The sequence below is a fragment of the Neolamprologus multifasciatus genome, chromosome 1, assembly GCF_963576455.1.
Source record: "Neolamprologus multifasciatus chromosome 1, fNeoMul1.2, whole genome shotgun sequence".
NCBI classification, from domain to species: Eukaryota; Metazoa; Chordata; class Actinopteri; order Cichliformes; family Cichlidae; genus Neolamprologus; species Neolamprologus multifasciatus.
The window spans coordinates 16,296,625-16,317,023 of NC_140439.1; the positions used below are offsets into that span (position 1 = coordinate 16,296,625).

General features: G+C 39.1%; 1 protein-coding gene across 2 annotated transcripts in view; it reads right to left on the bottom strand.

Annotated features, from left to right (window-relative positions):
* The window catches only part of gpc6a (glypican 6a), a 138,178-nt gene extending 123,779 nt beyond the window's left edge, over positions 1 to 14,399 (bottom strand). For both annotated transcript variants that reach the window (XM_085133845.1, XM_085133763.1), the window contains exon 1: positions 13,772 to 14,399. In XM_085133845.1, the coding sequence (XP_084989971.1) occupies positions 13,772 to 13,931 (160 nt within the window). In that variant the 5' untranslated portion in view covers positions 13,932 to 14,399. The remainder of the gene's footprint in view (positions 1 to 13,771) is intronic.
* Positions 14,400 to 20,399: the final 6,000 nt, after the last annotated feature.

Genomic DNA, 20,399 nt, shown 5'->3' on the forward strand with positions numbered 1-20,399 from the left:
TTAGTTTCCTGGATAGTACTGGCAAATTTTGAAAACTCAAATGGTGCAACAGATTGCTACATTCATACTAGGGAAAAACCATGGTATGGACAAAATTACTGCGTTGTTGCCTTTGAAATTGCTGCTTTGAAGATGGGGACCAGGTGTGTGACCAATCGCAGTCAGTTGCTGTCTTGACTTTAATTTTGTGTTTGTTAAGACAGCAATAAAATGGCGAATGTAGTAACTACAATAAAATGTAGTTGCATCAAACAATGCACACTTAAGAGCTTTTGTGAGCATGTTTGCACATTCTTTTTATGGTGTTATTACTTGTGAACAGAAATCCACAACCTGGAAGTAAACCCAATTACTGAGTTAACTCACATCTGTCTGCATGTTGAAGTGGGAAAAATGCATCAAGCATGATTGATCTTACTGCTGCTCTGCCATCTGGACCTCCTCTCCATCACCCAAATCACCCACTTTCAACTTTTTTCCACAGGGGCTCGAGACCCAAATTGAATATGTCCAAACAAGATGACACAGATAATTCCCACAATTGCTCCAACCATATGTTACCACACTTGGAGACTACTGAAAGATTTTTTTAATTTTCAGATAACTTACAAAAGTTGGAAAACCGACTGTGTTACAGTAATGTATAGATACATATATGCTTCACAGCAAAATGTCATCATTTCATGATGCCTTTGCCAATCTTTTACCAGTTCTGCCCTTCATTTATCCCCAGCCTGTGTGCTTGATACAACAGCAGAGTAAAAAAACACTTTGAGTATGAAATAAAAAAAGACAATATGCAGATTGTTTTGCTGTGATTATCTCTGCTTCCATTAATGTAAACTGACAGCATAGCAGATAGGCAATAAAAACAGACGAGGTAATTACATCTACAGTCTGTTCAGTACATCTATAATCAAATATGTACTTTTACTGTATGCCCACACAATACAGGTGTTTGTTTGGGTTAAAATCAAAAAGGACACTTTTTTCTTTTCTTATTTTTTCTCCAAAACTCTTTTGCTGAAACAATGATACGTGCTGGAGGCATTTCCATTTCACACAATAAAATATCAGTACTAGCCAGTTCTTGTACCTGACAAAAACATTTTAGTTAAATGAGAAGCTACTGCAGATTTGGAAATATGAAAAAGGCTATATCACAAATTGTAGGAAATTGACATGAACCTTAGATAGCAATTTTCGTGAGAAAAAGAGAAGCACTTTAGCAACAACGGCAAGAACAAAGTAAGACTCTCAACTCTCTCTGTGTTTCCTGCAAGAGTGTCCATATATACATACAACAATTTGTTTATATATAAAAGCGTTACATACTGGTAATTACTGTAAATACCTTCTTCTACAAATTCAATTTATGTACTAACTCATTCTTTTAATTAAGTGTAAATGAGGGAAATAATAACTGTACTATGTTCAAAATCAATAAGAAGGTGATTCGGCTCTTGTCAGGTCACACTTTGACTTTCTATCAACATTTTCTCTCCACCAAGTCCGCAGCCTTTCTCCAACCATAAACCGATGTTCTTAATGCGCTGATAGAACCACAAATCAGTTTAATAATGCCCTAGTTACTAGGAGTTGTTATCAGTGTCATGGTGGGCAACTTCAAATACTCTTGCCCAACACAATTTATTCCTTCACATTTACAAGCAGTACTCGCTGAGCTCTTAGCATTCCACCTACCTAGCACCTTCATTCTACACATTTTAACTCCATCTCTTATTCATTATTGCTTAAATTAGCATTTGCATCGCATTGGAGTTCTTCGGCTACAAACCTGGTATCTGGAACCGGTGTGCATTAGAGGACCTCTCTAATAAATGTCAAAAATATCCCATCATATAAGTCAAGCACTTTTGTGCATATTATGGCTAGTAGTTTCAGTCATGCATTCAGTTTATTAAAGTGGAGCTGCAGTATATTGTATAGCTACATGCCTCTGGCATAGTTAATGTCTGTGACCAATTTTCCAAACAAGATTTACACCAGTCTACGGTGAACACTGTATAAGGAAATAAGAACACAAGAAGCTATGGATTTGAGAAGAGGTGTTGCAGGATTATGTGTCTGTGAATTTGAAATCGCTTATTTTTTTTAAATTTCAGCTAATGCTCAGATAAATGGTCATCATGTCAGTGTTGTTCTGGAGGACACGAGTTAGATGAGAGAAAACTCATAAGGCACATGAAAGCTTGCAGAGGGTTGACAACTCCTTCTGGAGTGAAGTACTGTGTCGTAATTATTTATTTTAGAACATGAGTATAGCTGCCTGGTCGAGGCTGATGCTTTGTTCACTGTAAACCCAGGTTATAAAATTTGGTAAATCACTTTGTATATCTGATAGGGAGAAATTGAGGAAGTGGGTATTATCAAGAAAGTAAGCAACAACCATGCATCCACTTATCCAATTCAGCGTTGTGGTGGGGCGGGACAAGAGGCAGGTTGCCAGTCTTCCACGGGGCTAACACAAAAAGAAAGACAACCATTCCCACACACAGTCATAGTAAGGGCCAATGTAGAAACACCAGATAACCTCATGTGCATGCCTTTGGACTGTAGGAAGAAGCCAGAGTATCTAGAGGAAACCCACACAGGCAGAGGGAGGACTGCACACAGAAAGGCCCCAGCTGGCTGATGGATTCAAACTCAGTTCGCACTTGGTGTGAGGTGATGTTGCTAACCACCATCGTGCCGCCCACTATTTGTAGCTTTGCTCCTGGATTATTTTTATCTGTAAATTTAAATATATTGCATACTAAAGTTGTATTGGCAATATAAGTAGTTCTTCTGGAAACTAGCCGCACTTTTGACTCCGATATAGACAGAAGCTGTCAGCTTCTCTCTTCTAATTACTTTATTAAATATTATCAGAGTAACTCATCCAAACTGATGCAAGTGCAAATTTAAACAGTATTGTAAACTGACTTCAATTAATGAATTAACTTGATTTAATTTACTGGACCTGCCTTCAAGTCATTTTCTCTGTGTGTATATGTTCTTCTTCGATCAATTTCTTCACAGGGATTAACCAACAATCCTAAAACAAACTTTAAAGATATATCTCACTCGTACCTTGAGGACATTTGGTGGGAACTTCCTACAGCTGTATTTATTTCCCGACGTTTTAGTGCATTTTATCACACTGGTTTAATAGTAAAGGCTAGAAGGGAAGAGGCATACAGTGAGGTTAAAGCCTTGTACTCATTCTCTGGATTCATCATGCTAACTGGTGCATGACTCAGTCCTAAACACAACAGCTGGTGGTCTGAAGAGCCCGCGGTAGAGCCCCGGGGTGTGAGTTGACCAGCCCACTCATTTACCGGCAGCTTACACAGGGGACACAAAACAGCAGAGTTCTGGGAGCAAGAGATGAGCCTGGCATCGTTTCATATTCTAGCACCCTGCAGCTGCCAAAGAACAAAGATGAGCCAAGAAGCATCACAATGGCACCTGTTTCATCTTACGGGTAAAGAAATTAAGGAGTTCAGAAGATTTAAACACTAGACATCGGCTGTTCAGTCCTAATGAGCCTTTCTGAAATGCCTTCTTTCCAACAGCACTTGAATTAGCAGAGCTGAAACTATTAATGCAGATGGTACTGGTAATCAAGCCTCATCAACCTTCTTTGACTGACTAACACAAGACTACATAAGCTTGTCACATTTGTCATCGCTGGGCTCCCTGAAGCTAAACCACTTGGTGCCACTCAAGTCAGCGGCATGAGTCTAGCCAGCCTACATGGCTTTTCTTGCAAGACGTAGCTGTATATTCGCAACGGCTATGAGGATAGGGGATTTAAATGATCTGTTGGCTCACCCCCCTGTACTTCTTTAGTTCCAGATGAGATCTGATGTCTTTAGCAAGTTGCAACTTGTACATCGAACATGCCTCATTACAACCTAATTTTATGGGGAAAAAAGAAGAAAATGCAACATACAGAGCCATGATACATACAGGATGATGGCTCCAGAGCTATTAAAACACACTCATCAAACTGCACATGCTTTTTCAGACAAGCAGAATCATTTTAATTAATATCTAAATTGCAACGCCTCTTTGGAAATCTTCTCTCTCTTGCTATGTTGTCAGCAGTTTAATGTGTAGATTTTTAGCATTTCACCAGAAGTGTATAATAAAATTTGGGGGCAGTTTAATTGCGGCTCTCATATATTTCTGTGTGAAAGGAATACGGCCGAGAAATTATGTAACACGGGGTGAAAGAAGACAGAGCAGACCTCTGACACAAAAACAGTGTCATTATATCCCCCAAGGCATTTCACTGCAAAGCCTATTATTTTATGTTATAATTAAAGCCCACAAATGTGACTGGGAGGGTTAAGATCTGCCCTCTACATATTTGCATTAATATAAAAATAATAACGACCTCCAATTAGTCTCTCCACCTCAAAGCTGCAAACGAGATCACACTAAACTAGGTCGTGAACTCGTGTAATCAGTATAAATTTCCTAATTTATAACTGGAACAGCATGTCTTATGCTGACTAACAACTGCTGCTATTTGAAAATACACTTTACAGCAGATTGTCACGAGTGTTGCAAGGTTGGCACTGTGATATCCTCTTGTGTTGTTGCTTTGTGAGGCAACATCTATTCACTGGAGAGGCGCAGGCTTGCAGTTTCACATCTTTTGTTAAGAGCGCCTAAACCAAAGAAATGGACTCAAATAACAGTTTTTGAAACATTACAGCACAGTGACACTGATATGAGGACAGTTTAGATAAACAAATGCAAATGACATTTATTTATTTATTTATTTATTTCTTGTATGGTTTGAGAATGAGAGAAGTAGGAACAGCACACACCTTCACACAGGCAGCTGACTGTGAGCACAAAGCCTTTATTTTTTGCCACCTAATTCCCCCCAAACTGAAACTGACTCTAGGAAAAGACAGCACAAAGTATCAGGACCAAAACCATTTCAATCAAGTCACCAGGCATGTTAAATCAACACTGTATAAACAAAATAAAACAGGCACCTTTACTTGGGGTAATATACAGTGAATCACTCATTGCTTTGAAGCTGAAAGTCAGTTGTTTGCTGACATTCCAGGCTCTGGCTACCTAAAGGCCTAACGTATTTACCACAGATAGTAAAAAACATGGGCGTAGCATCCAGATCAGAAAAATTAAGCCAATCCAGCAGTACCTTAAGCATGCACTCTATCTGCCACCAGATGGACTCGTGGACTCGTAGTAAAAATCTACAAACATGCTGAAAAAGCATTAAGGACGGGGCTAATGCAGCAGTCCCCAACCTTTTTTGTGCCACACACCGGTTTATGTCTGACAATACTTTCACGGACCGGCCTTTAAGGTGTCGCAGATAAATAAAACAAAATAAAACCAGTACCTGTACCAAAAAAAAGAAGATTTGTTCATAACACAGAGGAAAAGACCCAGGGAAACCGAGTTAATGATAAAAACGATTTTAAAAAATGATGTTAAAATCCAATAAAAACCCTGAAAACCATCAATTTCCCACTCAAACCTCAACTCTCGCAGCCCTCAAACGACTCATGGACCGGTCCGTGGCCCGGGGGTTGGGGTCCGCTGGGCTAATGTACAATAAATAAAGAGAATTTAAGACTAATTTCGAGACATTTTTTTACTTGACCTGACATAATGATGTGTTTCTTGTTTTTCAATGCTTTTTTTTAATTTAATTTTGTTAGAAAAAAGAAAGCAAGAGCGATTAAGTAATTATTGTATTGAAATATTTATTTTTCATAATTAATTTGTTCTGCTGTGGCTTTCTTTGTTGTGAAAAACATTTAGATGTTGGAGCATCTGCCCTATTGATTTTGATACAACAGCCCCCTGTGGTTTCACTACAGTTAAGCCACCACTGAGGCCTTTGAGGGGTAGACAGCGTCTATGTATCTTTAACACAACAAGTGTGTCATTGTCAGCTCTGTGATGCCCGTGACACCACCGCTGTCTGCATTTGTTGACAGCATCTGAAGTTTCCATGACATTTTGGTACACAATGTTTATTTGTACTTAATGCTTGTTTACTTCCAAGTCTCCGAGGGGTGGCTTTTTTTTTTTTTTAACAAATCACCTCAGCCATGTGTACATGTCTGTGTCTGAAAAACACAAATAAAGAGTCCCCAGTGTGAAATGTATTTGCATCCTTGACACCTCGATGTGATATACCCACGTGGCTTTCCCAGAACACAGTGTGGCTCTCATCTCACTAAGCCCTATCATTGGTGTCAGGCTTGGGACTTCTATTCAGAGACTTCCCTCCAGAGGCAAAGGGCTCTGTGGGTAAAAAGAAAGACCATGGCAATAAAAACAACAGAATGCACTGGTTCTCTAATGTACATAATAAATAATTGTAGGAAAGCCACAAACTCTTGCTTGGCCACAGAGTAGAATAGAAGTGATTAGTGTTTGCCGTGCAGTAAACAATGTGTTTGATATGGCTTTAGGTCAAACCTGAAACACTAGTAGGGTAGCAGCCATATAATCATGTATAAACACATCTTATGTGTTTTAATTAATGTTAACCAATTATTTGACAATGTGACACCCACTTATTTTTCCTGCAGCGCCCTCACCCACTGGTAGAGGAATCCTCGAGGGGGACAATTTCCACAGTGGAATAATGCCACGTGTGATGTTGTGTGACAGTTTAGTTTAGAGAATACTTTTCAACAGTGCAAAATGCACACAAATACCACAAAACATCACTAATCCTTCAAGTTCAAACTTCCTTCTTGTATCCCCGAGCCAGTCTCGCTATCATTTCAACACGTGGTTACTCAATAATGCTCTCCATTACAAGGAAAGCTTTATTTCATTAATCATCAATTAATGCTAATTTTCTTTTGTCTCTGCTCCAAACGTTCAATCACACCCCACACTGCTTATTTTCTAGTTCCTCTCAAGGCTTGAGAGGGTAGAGATTCTTAATCCCCCCCTCCATTACTGATTTAGGCCAGCAGTTGATTGAAAACTGGAAAAAGCGCTATAGCAGGCTCCTACGCTACCCGGAGGCTTTTCACACTACTCAGGGAAAAAAAGCCATACATGGTACAGAGGAAGGTTCCAGAAAGCTTGCAGACCTTGTGCATTTCAGGGATGAATGCCTGCAGAGGGCCGACAGATTCTTCAGGTCAGGACAACTGTCAGACATTCTTTCACCATATCTGAACAGCACCACAGGAGGATTCACAATCAAACTCATTTAGCTCTTCCATGCACACAATCTGTCTCACCAAATGAAGAACAAAGCACGTTTTGTCATTTTCTACTACAATAGAGATGCAAAGTGAAAGAAACACCCAGATAGTGAGGCTAAACTGCTGCAAATACACACACAGGCAGATGCACGTCCACATGCGCACAGCCTAATCTCCCTCACATCTAATTAACTGTTCTCTCTGAAGATGTATACAGGCTGGCAAGAGACTTATTTCCAATTTGGCAGAGCCAAGAGTATCTTAATGGGCTTTGGAAAAAAATTGCCCCTCAGAATTTTTATATGGATATTTGCTGGGCAAGGGCTTTTACAGCAGTATTCCCACACTTTCAGCAGAGGTCTGATGTGTTTCCATTTCTTAGTGATTAGGCATGCAGACACACACAAAAAACAAATAAATACATTAAAAAATGAAAAATAATTTAGATAGATAGATAGATAGATAGATAGATAGATAGATAGATAGATAGATAGATAGATAGATAGATAGATAGATAGATAGATAGATAGATGAAGCCATTTCCAATCACACTATCCAGGTGGTATTGCAAGGTTGATCAAAATCTGATGGCATTTTTCTACATTTTCCCATCAATTTTGACAAAATCTCCTACACCACTGGCTGAACTGCAGCTCCAAACCATGACAGAGCCTCCACCGTGTTTTACAGATGACACATGGCACAGACACTCACTGTTGCACCTCTTTCTTGACCTCTTTTGTGAATATTGTTCAAAATCTGAACAAAAGATTTCAAATTTGGATGCAGACCTGTCACCCCTGATTTACGGTCCAGTTCTTGTGTAATTTGGCACACCTCAGCCTTTTCTCCTTGTTTCTCTACCTTGAGAACAGCTTCTTGATAGCCAGAAATCCACTAAAACCATTTCTGATGAGGCTTCTGTGAGCAGCAGATGGATCAACTGAAGGGTCAGATGCATCTCAGGTCCTGTGTCAGGTCTTCGCTGGATTTTCTCCTGTTTCTTAAAAACATGACCTTCAAATACTGTGCATCTGTTGCAGATCGTTTTTAGGCCTCCCATTTCTTCTTTCCTCCACTTCAGTGTCTCCAAATTTTCTCAGTTTTCTATGGACAAACTGCACATCATGCTGAAATATGTATGATGTTATACTAATCGCTCTTCGGGAATCACCAATACAATTTTTAATACGGAGTTATCTTTGGCATTTTCTTAGATTCAACTAAAGAAAGTGAGTTAATGTGGATAAAGATACAATTTAAAACTGGAGCTGCTGTGATGTGTCATGCCCCTTGAGTAAGATGTGTTATGCTTTAATAATACATAGGGCTGTATTAAATGGCTTAATAATAATAATGATGAGGTACAAGGACTGGAATAAAAAAGCAGCATGCCCAAAGAAGACTTTTGAAAGACCTCCACAAAGCCTGTAGAATTAGTCATCGAAACAACTTTAAAAAATTACAAGAAAGTCTGGCTCCTTGGAAGAATAAAAAGAAATTAGACTTGGGCTTAAACTTTTGCACAGTATCTCTCTCCAAACACACACACACACACACACACACACACACACGCACACACACGTATACATACATAAATAAAGAGTGAAAGAGCCAAAGAGACTTTAATACTGACAATAATATTAATAACTGTGCTATATACTTAAGCTGCACAAGCATCCTAACATTCATTCAAGTACAAAAAGCAATGTTATCTGATATCTGGGTTGTGTTTATAGGAATTTGGCATCTACAACAGCCGAGCACAGATCACAGCGATAAACAGAGTTGGAGCATCAGGAACTCACACGAGGGAAGGCGATGCTGTATTGTGTAACAGCTAATAACTGTTTTGCTCAGACAAATCAAATAATATTCTTTAAATTTGCTATGGATGAACCCCAAAGGTAATTGTTATTCTTGAAAAGGGAAACATAAGACTCTGCGCAGCACTAACAGGAACTGCAGCACATCGAGCGATTTTGTTTGAAAGCCATAGCAAAGAGTCGAATCCACCCATGAGAATCCCAACTGCTCTGTGTAAGTAGATGTTGATATTAACAGCAAAGCCTCAGAGAAAGAGCTCCATGGCAGGGCCTTACTGAAGCATTCACAAGCAGATGTGCTTTTGAACAAAGGGCTGACAATCAAGCAGTAATGTGTGTGATGCTATAAAGGCTGACACATGAGCACAGGGGTGATGCTCACAGGCTAGCTGTACTGCTGGCTGACTGCTGTATAACCAAGCATTGGATGGCATATCAATAGCATGGACACTACAGTAGAGGAATCACAAGTTCAACCTGGTGGAGTTTAATGAAGTTGTCCAAGAGCCTGTTTTAGACATTTTTCAGATTCACCTCAGATCCAACAGTGTATTTCACTACCTCCACTCTGTCCTACCCACCTGCTCTTTGCAAAGAGTCTTGGCACTCTTCCAAGAGACCTCTTACTGTATGAAAACTAAAGCTGGTAGGATTTTTTTCTTACTGCCATCTACATCTCACTACTCCTATACTGTAAACCAACCAAAGCACTTAAGAATCCTTGAGCAAAACAATATCAGTCTTCAAACACCAAAGTGTCTGACCTCCATCTAGATGAGTTCATTCTGTCAATTCACCCAATGTTTGCCTTAGTGCAACAGATATTAAATTGCACACACACACACACACACACACATATATATATATGTATAAATATGTATATACATACACATATATATACATATATGGAATATACTTTGGAACATTTAGCAAAAGAAGTACGCAAGTGACAATTTGTGCCATACATATATATATATATATATATGTATGTATGTATGTATATGTATGGCACAAATTGTCACTTGTGTACTTCTTTTGCTAAATGTTCCAAAGTCAAGTGTTATTGGTATTATAACAGAGAGGAAGTGATTGAGAACAAACAGTAACTCAGCCACAAAGTGGTATGTAACGTATAAGCACGGAGCAGTCGGGCACCGGTTTAGCTCCCTTAGATGAGCAGGCGACCATACGCTGTATGTCTTCACGTCTCTCTCTCTCTCCACTTTCCTGTCACTCTTCACTGTATCTATATAATAAAGGCTGAAAAAAGTCAAATAAAAAAATTAGAGAGTAGGAGCACACTAAGGAGCACAGTGTGCAGAGGTCACCAACTTCTTGCAGAGTCAGTCACTACAGACATCTAAACCTCATGTAGCCTTCAGATTATGTCAAGAACAGTGCATAGAGAGCTTTGTGGAATGGGTTTCCAAGCAGCTGCATCCAAGCTGCATCACCAAGCACAAAGCTTCATCACAGTGGTGCCACTAGACTCAAGAGCAGTGGAGAAGTGTTCTTTGGAGTTATGAATTACACTTCTACTTCTGGTGATCCGGCGGACGAGTTTGACTGACTGCACTGTGCCAAGTGTAAAGTTTGGTGGAGGGGAGGGGGGTAATGATGTGGCGCTGTTTTTCAGGAGTTGGGCTTGGCAGTTTGGTTCCAGTTTAGGAAACCAAGACATTTTGGACAATTTCATGTGCACAACTCTGTAGGAAGAGCTTGGGTATGGGCCCTTCCTGTTCCAACACCAACGCACAAAGTAACATCCATGGATTAGAGAGTTTGGTGTTAAAGAACTTGGCTGGCCTACACAGAGTCCTGACTTGAACTCGATAGAACACTTTTGGGATGAAATTGTGAATTTGACTGTGAGCCAGCATCTCGTTCAACATTAGTGTCTCACAAATGCATTTCTGAAAAAACAGTCCAAATGCCCTGTGAACACTCCTAAACCTCATGGAAAACCTTCTCAGAACAGCAGCAAAGGGTGGGCCAACATATCATATTAAACCTTACCGGTTAAAAAATGGATGTCACTGAAGTCCATATGTGTGTGAAGGCAGACGAGTGAATAATTATGGCAATAACTATCTATCTATATATCTATATCTATATATATCTATATCCATTTATATATATATATATATATATATATATATATATATATATATATATATATATTACATCTGTTCACAGTTCAGTAAATGTGATTGTCCAGCAGGAGGATAGTTTCCACCAAATGTGCTGATTTTATATCACAGTTAAAATTCTTAACCATTATTACCGGAAGCCCTTGTACCATTAAGAATTGTAAAAGTTAGTTATGAAATACATGGCAAGTACAAAAGTCTGACTTTTTTCAACTGGTTACAGATTTTTAAAAATGATGTATCAGCCAGCTGTAAATCCATTGAACATTAATTTGAGGTCTCTCTGTTGCACTGAAGGTTTACCGGGTTCTTTACTTTCTGGATAAGTTTTATGACCCCGGAGCCCATGAGACTCATTCAGACTCTTTCTTTACTGTAGGTAACACTGTGTGGGTGGAAGAGAGCTTCCACTTAGAATTCAATCAACAAACACAAATAAATAACCAACGGAAAGGTCTGTTTTTTCTTTTCTTTGTTCCTCTTCATTTCATTATGATTAATTGTTTAATACTAATTAAAATAAAGTTAAAAGTGTAGATTCAATAATTATCACCCTGTTATATTTCATAACAGATAAACATGTGGGTTTGTCACCTCTGAAATAATGCAGCTCAGCTTGTCAGTGGCAGAAAGCTGTCAAAATAATTAGCTTATGCAAATGGGAGCTTAGAACCTGAGGAAGCCACCTCTGCAGAAATAATAAACCTGTGTGTTTTGTATCTAGAGGCATAGCAGTAGCATGACATAGCAAATGATGGAGGGATGAGCGCTAACGCTGCTCATGCTGCTTACCACACGTTTGTATTGGCATAGCTAATTAAGCATAATTGAGTGCTTTCTACTATCCCTTCTCCGGAGGCCCATATCTACCCTCTGTTGTATTTATGCAAAGGTTATTTGGAGACAAAAAACAATCCAATTACACATAGAGTATTGGCTTTGCAAAAAATGCAACAAGGACTTGGTCACAGGCCCTCAAAACATCTTGCTCTATAATAAAACCATCAGTCTTTGACTTTAACATGTGGTCAAATGCTTTGAACCGCAGTTCACTTGAGCATCCTTGCAATGCCAAAGTATTTTAGTGCTATTTTACTTTTTTGCACACCCTAAGTTTAATCACAAACCATCAAAAAAGGAAAGACAAAGACATCAGAAATCACCTTGCACCCCTGGACTCATTTAGTTCTAACTATGAAATACGATAAATTTCTAATACACGTTCACACATGCAAGATACAGACGCTGGCTAAGATTTAAACACACATTCAATCATTAACAAAGCCATCATATTCCCCATCATGCCAAAACCATGTTAAGACCATATAAGAGGGCTCTGTGATCATCACGAGATGACACTGCCAATTACCAATACAGCATTTCCGTTTTGTCTGTAAGAGGCAATAGAGGGATTAACTTCAGGACTCTCTGCCTCTCCTCTTCCCTCTCATGAAGCAGGCTATGTTTACTGACTAATCTCTTTTCTTGCTTTAACCATAAATGTGATTACCACTACACAAGAGATAATAAAACCCCATATCTTAGCAGTACCAAAGAGCATGAATTAAAACCTAAGCTGTAGCCTTGAGGAATATCTAAACCAAATAAAATCCACAGCATAAGAACTATTTCATGTTGGGTGCATACAGCCCCCTACTGGCAAACACTACTCACTATTTAGCCAAATCCAACACAACAAGCTCCATGATCATCTTCTGTTGAATATGAGCAACAGGTATGCAGACACTTTCCAAAGGTATGTTCTAGTGTCACTGCTCCAAAGTCAGTCCTTTACTTGCTCCGATTTACAGACATAGGGAATCTCAAATGTGTGTTTCAGCAGATTACACATGATGCATTCACATATGAGTCTCACTGTTACTTTGATTCTTGCTGTCACCTCCGCCAACTCTTTAAGGAGAGGAAAACCTGCCTTTAATTGTCAATGAAGTTAAGTGTTTGTGCATTAACCAAATATTTATATAATAAATTGGTTCATAAAATGTAAAACACACACACACACACAGGCGATGAAACTACACGTTGAGATTTTTACATAAAGAGCAACATGACTAATGCTTTTACGCATGCGGCTCACTCCTGGTGTCTGTTTGATTGTGGATAAGAAATGAAAGGCAGCTCAATGTGATTCACCACTGAGCAAGTTGGAAATGGAGAGGATCACGCGACCTTCAAAGAGCAAATAAAAAAAAGACAGAGAGAGAGGATATATAGATATAAACCAATTCAGTTGCAATGGCATCCACTGAACACTTCAAATACCGACGAATAAGTTCAGATAAAAGCTTGGACAAAGTCGACCTCATGGAATATATTAGGAGAAAAGGTTGATACTTTTCATGAAACCGCGGAGGACTCTACATGAATCCGCTATTAAAAGCGGTGGTGAAATGCAGCATGTTAGTGACGGGACATATTAAATGGTTAAAGGTCTGAGGGAGATCACGGAGATTATTGTAAAATTGTTTGATTTAAGGGGAAGAAACGAGACGTGACACGTGGTGAAGGGGGCCAAACGCCTCGTTGATTTGTCAGTTTCGCCTACCTGATATTTCCTGATGAGGTACATTGACGAGGCTGAATCCTTTAGCGTTATAAGCTTGTCTAACCTCGCTACAGCTCCGCGCTTTGCTTTCACCACCGGATGACAGGGACAGCACCGACAGAGTACATAAGGCGACTTGCAGTCTCCACATCGCATACATCAGTGAAATCCTTGTGAAATGTTTCACAGAGAAATAAGAGATCCGATAGAATAAGAGAAATCCCAAAAAACAAAGCCTGATTGAACGATTTCTCCAGTCTGCGCGATCAGATTTTCATTTTTTTAAAGAGAGAGAGGGAGAGAGACTCCTCACTTTAGATGCTGGTGCTTCCACCTCATTTTCCCCTCGAAAAGAAAAGAAATAGCCAACGAGTCAGATCGGTCCCAGTCTGAACAAAATCCTCGTGAAGAAGCTACCTGGTGCTCAGTGTGCCAACAACTTCTCCAGCGCACGCACACACCGCTGTCCCGTGTTTATGTCAGTGTGAGGAAAGCGAAATGCAACGGAGACGCACGCTGCACAGCGAGCAGAGCGCACAGGGCAGGGCAAAACATGGAGTGGAGTGGCTGCGACTTCAGCAGCTCACATCCAGGGGCGCGTACTGTCCTCTGCCATTTATGCATCCTCGGTAACGCACACTATCGCACATTAGAGTGGAGACACATGTTGGAGGCGCGGGGAGTGTGGGCGGAGTACAACGACACACTGGCCACACACTTGAGGTTATTTCCTTTTAATGTAATCAATCTGATGTTGGCGCACGAAATAGAAGAACCCTCTGTGACCATTCCGTGTCTTTTAATGAATCCAATCGATGGGAGTAATAAGAGGGAAGGCTAGAAAACTCATCCAAAAGATAAGGCACAATATGATCTTTGCAGCTATGAACATTTGTAACGCACCAAATCCTGTTTGGAGCACCTCAGAGGACTGCGCGTTAACTTACTGTAATTTCCTGGACACATAACCCCAACACGACCTTTGGTTAATGGTATACCAGGTATTCATGAAATACAATGTTTCAGGCAACAAAATAAATACTAGTGCACGCAAACAGCCACAACATTTATCAAATATATAATACAGCACATCACACATTTTATCTCTAACCTTTTTTTCCCCTTAGTTTAAGATGATGCTCGCATTAAGTCAGGACTGTTTGTCTGTCTTATATTCATGAAGATGATTTGACCCAATTTAAATGCACTACCCACAAATGGCAACATTGAGCTGAGTTATCACACTATAGCATCAAAGTGATTTCCAACATCTTTTAACAATGAGGTAACTTTGTTAGACAGGAGGGAAAAGTTTTACAGTTATAATGAAGAAAATCCGCGAGGAAAAGTATCTCGTTATATTGTGAAATATTTCCTCCTGAGAGTAAAAAACAAAAAAAAGGAAAGTGAATCTCATAATATTCAGTATAAACACTCCCTCTGTGTGTTTTTGTGTTTCGGGAGCTGCTTGCTTGTTAAAATCAGCTTTAAAATACACCGCATAAGTGCAATTAGACATAACTCAGGGCTGTGAAATGTAAAGGAGAAAACCAGGAAAGCAGGGTTGCACTAGACCATAGAAAGCATAAAAATTTGAGGGAATGATCGTGTCTTAATTCGTTTGGGGCTAATGCAACATGAAATTATGCATTTACTAAGCAATGTAGATGGGACTCATCATTTCAGACTGTGAATACTAAGGGGTGCTCTCTGCGATGTTTGATTATCGCTTCAGGATGTACAGAAAGACCCATCTGCCCCAGTGAAAAGTCTACCTCATTTTTAATATTAGATTATTAGGATCTTTGCGCCCTGAAGCAACAGGGCAGTCCAGTATCTTTCAGTAACAGGCAGGCACATTTTTTCTTGCAAATACAAAATGCATGGTCTTAAAAATACTTCAGACTTCAGTTCTAGTAAGGACTGATCATTTAAAACTATTAGTCTGGTTTGAAGATAAATATTCAGTTGCGGATATATTTCTCAGCTCATTTGAAATCAGCTCCCTTTATCCACACCTTTCTCTGAATCCGTTGCGCTTCCCTTGAAGTTACATAACACAATAATCCTGAGTAATAAACATCCTGTAAGTAAACAAGCTTTATTGAATTTTTGTTGATACTGGAATGAAGGTGTGTCAGATTAGCCTGCAGGCCAATGGAATTGCTGTGTACTCAGCTAATGCTGGTAATGATTAAATACTGAGCAGGTCAGATTTGGATGTTAGTCAGGCACTTTGATATTTTACAGAATAACACGATACCACATTAGCTACTGCAGAAATTATTAAATGTGCAAATTTGAAGGGAAAAACTGAACTAGGGTAAACTTTGACCTTAGTCTGCAGAGGTCAGCCAAGCATTCACAGTAAAATAAGGAGCATCAAAAAGTCTTTTAACTGAAGCAAATACAGAGTAAAATCTGTACAGTCGTAAATGACTGAACATCCAGATGTTTTTAACAGCTGATGGACCTCCTCCTATAGGTTGGTGTATGTCATCATGCTCTTAATCTCTATGTGTTGGTCAAAATACTCAGCAGGCTCATTGGCAGATACAGGGGAATGGGTCTAAATGAGAGATAGCTTTTAGCTAATCTCTGTTACCTAAAATAGTAGATGATTACAGTATGTATAGCTGTAACATCCACAGGCATAACAGCCCTGTGAGAGCTGTTGTCTTTCTCTCTCTCTCTCTCTCTCTCACACACACACACACACACACACACACACGCACACACACACACACACACACACACACACACTCACACACACACTGCAAAAATAATATAGCATCATTCCAGCTTTTGATCAGCACTATGGACAGCAACTACACTACAAAAAAACACAAAAGAGTTCAGCGCCTTGGAAAAGTAACATAAAGACAGATGTAATGTGTATAGCATGAAACAAATGAGAGAGGCCCATTAACCACAGGTTACTGTACCAAACAAGCACACTTATTCAACCAGCTTCTAGATATATCACACACACACACATTACAGTATGAGTGCATATTTTTAACATGTAAACGGTAGCAATGTTTCAGCCCTTTTACAAAAACAGAACATTTTCTTTTGGGCCTGGAGTTCAGTCCTGGTGATATGCTCACCATGTTCTCTTCTCTCCTTTCTCTTTGGAGCATCACTTTTTTGTTTTTTTTACTTTGGCTTGCTAAACATATTTTATAATGCCACTGCACCAACAAACTGCTCCTTGAGACACTTGCCGAAAAACAAATTGTTGCATAGCTGATGTCAGCAGGTTCGCAGGCAAAAACAAGGTCAGGAAGTACAAGTAATATATTTCCCAGCATGCCCATCTGCCATCAAAACCTTTCAGAAAAAGGGTGCCTGCTTTAATCAATGAAGGGTAAAGGACTGAATAAATATTTGCAGAGCTAAAATTTGTATAGCCTGTTCACTTTAACGTAATTATGTAAATATGTGCTTTCCGTGTAATGTTGAGGGGCCCATTGGCTAGTCCTGTCGAGTGGTCCTATCTGAGCTTTCAGATCATGGGACATTCCTCCTGTTACCCCATTAGACATAATGCCTTTGGTAACAGTGGTGTGCAATACTGCAAATTTAGGTATCATATTTTCATCTCCAACAAAAGCAATTTATTGAACACACTTCAGTGGACTACACACTGTACTGAACCTAGATGATAGAAAGTATCAATCTTATCACGCTGGTACTGATCCGATAGCAAACCACTGTTGATAGCGATACCATCAATATTTGGATTGATCCGCCCACCTCTAGTAACGGCCATGGAGATTCAAAGCAAGACAAAATATTGGATTCAAAACTCAAGTTGAGATTTAAAAAAAAAAACAATTTCCTAAATCAACCAATTAGCTAGCTGTCCATCCATGAAACAGCACTCTCAGCATTTTGCAGAAAAGCTCACGCTCCAGATCAGAAGCCAAACTGAAAATGTGCTAAAGACGTTTCTTGTTGGTTTCGCTGTGGCTGTGAAATATGACTGGCTGATATAGACAGGAGACCCTTCATGCATTACAGGCTTCACCAGTGTTTCTCCTCGCAAAGTGTTTACTCTGTGTATGCAAGCATGCACACACCATAACAAGCTAACAAGTGAGTATGACAGCTGCAGAAAGGATGAAAGGGCGAAGAGCAACATACGTGTTTGAACATGTACATTATTAAGCTGGATATTTTGCCACCAAATTCACATTCAGTTAAACTTTATTTTCACATCAAATCTGTAGATAGGCTGTGACCATCCCCTCCCCATGACCCTGAAATGAATAAGTTGGAGAGAATGGGTAGATAGATGGATGGATAAAATCTGTACATCGGCATATATTACTCTGCTGCCTGCCAGATACACAAATAAAATGATCTCCCTGAGAAAATAACATTTCTTATTAAAAACGAGTCATTTCCTGCTCTGAATTGCTTTTAAAAGAGATATGGGGAGCATCATCATGCCTAACCACTAAAACAATAAAGCAGTATAGCTGCAAAAAGTTGGGTAAAAAATGTAAAATCTGACGTCACCATTGAGGGAATTCTGTCACGTGTAAAAATGATTGCTGTTGGAAAATTACAAGGAGGACTCCAAAAAGAAAAGATCTTCACTGACCTAAATGAGCCACAAGATATTAGTTCTCTGTGTCAGCGCTGGACATTATCTTATCACCGCCGAACAAAGACCATTTGTGAGATCTAAATGAAATGGAAAATGAAATTAATTTTCTTTTATTCTGTTCCTTTTATACAAGGCTTTTGTTTCATAAGTTTAAGAAGTAAATCAGTTTTTGTCTACAGAATATTGTAAAAAGTGACTGTGACTGAAAAAGGAAACATCTGGTGACCATTCAGGAACTTCTCTCACAACTGTGAGTAAATGAATTTCTGTCTTAATTGCATTTCACTACACGCCACCCATTTGGGAAGTTAATGCCCTAAATAGTAGAAATCAGATAAATATAAACACCAACATGGACATGGTAGGCTGACATGTGGTTATACTTCCAGTGAGCTGACTCTGGCATTACAAATATTCATCAGTGAGAATTTTATAAATTTGTTGCTGCTGACAACATTGGTCAGTGGGTCTAAAGTCTAAGCTATTATAATATAATATGATATAACATAACTCATCAAAATTGTGTGATTTTATCAGCTTTTTGTTCAAACGATCAGCCCACCTTTGATCATGCTAAAGTGTTTTATCTTCAGCCTAAATTCAGTTATCGATTCTATTTAGCAAGAATTTGCCAGTCAGCCATAAACCAAGTCCTCCGTGTTCACTGTGGGTTTCCTCCGCACAGCACTCTAATGCCCCTGCTCACGTAATAAGTCCTTGTTAATGATGCCTAAAGATGATGGCCAGAAGGTGATCCTGGTAGTGGATCGATAACTCACCACGAGGACTCAACCCATAGTTCATCGTGCACCACAGGGAAAACTGAGCTTTCCCTCTCCAGGCGTACTGTTTAATACTAGAGTGTTCATTTCAGAAATTTGATTTCCCCTTTTCACGAGATATGAAAGGTTTTTTATTTTTTATTTCTTTTTGTGTAAATCCATCAATCCTGACTTAAACAGTTGCACTGACTGACATACTTAAAGGCAGATAAACCAATCAATCAGAATCAATAGACAGAGAATCTACCCATAAGCCAGCTAGAAGAAAAACGGACTGACACGATCATTTATACTGTGGGTGTTATATATGCCTCACTGATGGATCCCCAAGCATCCCACAGTAAAAAGAAATATTCAAATCATCCATAAAGGTCAGAGATTAAATGGGGCAAACCCCACTTGTTCATTTTCCTCTCCAAACTCGAACTACCAGTTAGAAATATTGATTAAAACCACAATCACTGCATCCCAGTTTGCTGTATCTCTGCTTATAATTTGCTTTTTATCTTTTAAACGGTGTGGCATGCAATGTCATAGCTGAGATACACAGTAAGCAGATGAAGAATAAGGTCATTTTGTTCACATTAGTACAGCAAGCGAGGGCATGAATAATTGATCGCATATTTATAATTCATGAATGTTTAAGACAAATATGTGCAATCACCGTATATACTGTAGGTAAAACCTTTTGAGATGGATGGCCACAGCTTTTTGATGGCTGCACTGTGAATGAAAATGCCCAAATATTACATTTATTTATTTATTTTTAATTATCATTAAAAATACAATAGCTGTCATTCTTCGAAGAGTCATAACACGTCTATAATACTTAAGAATGTGCTGTACTGAAAAGATTCTGTATCTTCTTCTTCCTGTTCAGAATGCCCAGAATATCTGCACATGGAGGAATTATTGAGTAATCAAAAGTGAAATTATCATATAACAGATCCTTTCCAGCCGTGTCCTCAGCTGAACCAAGTCAGGAGAATCCTGCTTGTTTAGCCCCTATCAAAAGACACCAATTAAACTATAGTTTGAGGAAACAGCGCAAGCTTAGCGTTACAACTTTCACATATAAAGTATTGTTATATCATCCTGCGTAGCTTACAATATTTTAATTGGTTTGGAGATGAGTTTCCTCCTGTGTTGGGGAAATCTGGTCCTAAATCACTCACACTTTCAGAATATTACGCTTGTATGTACCAATGCCTTCAACAATACAAGTTTA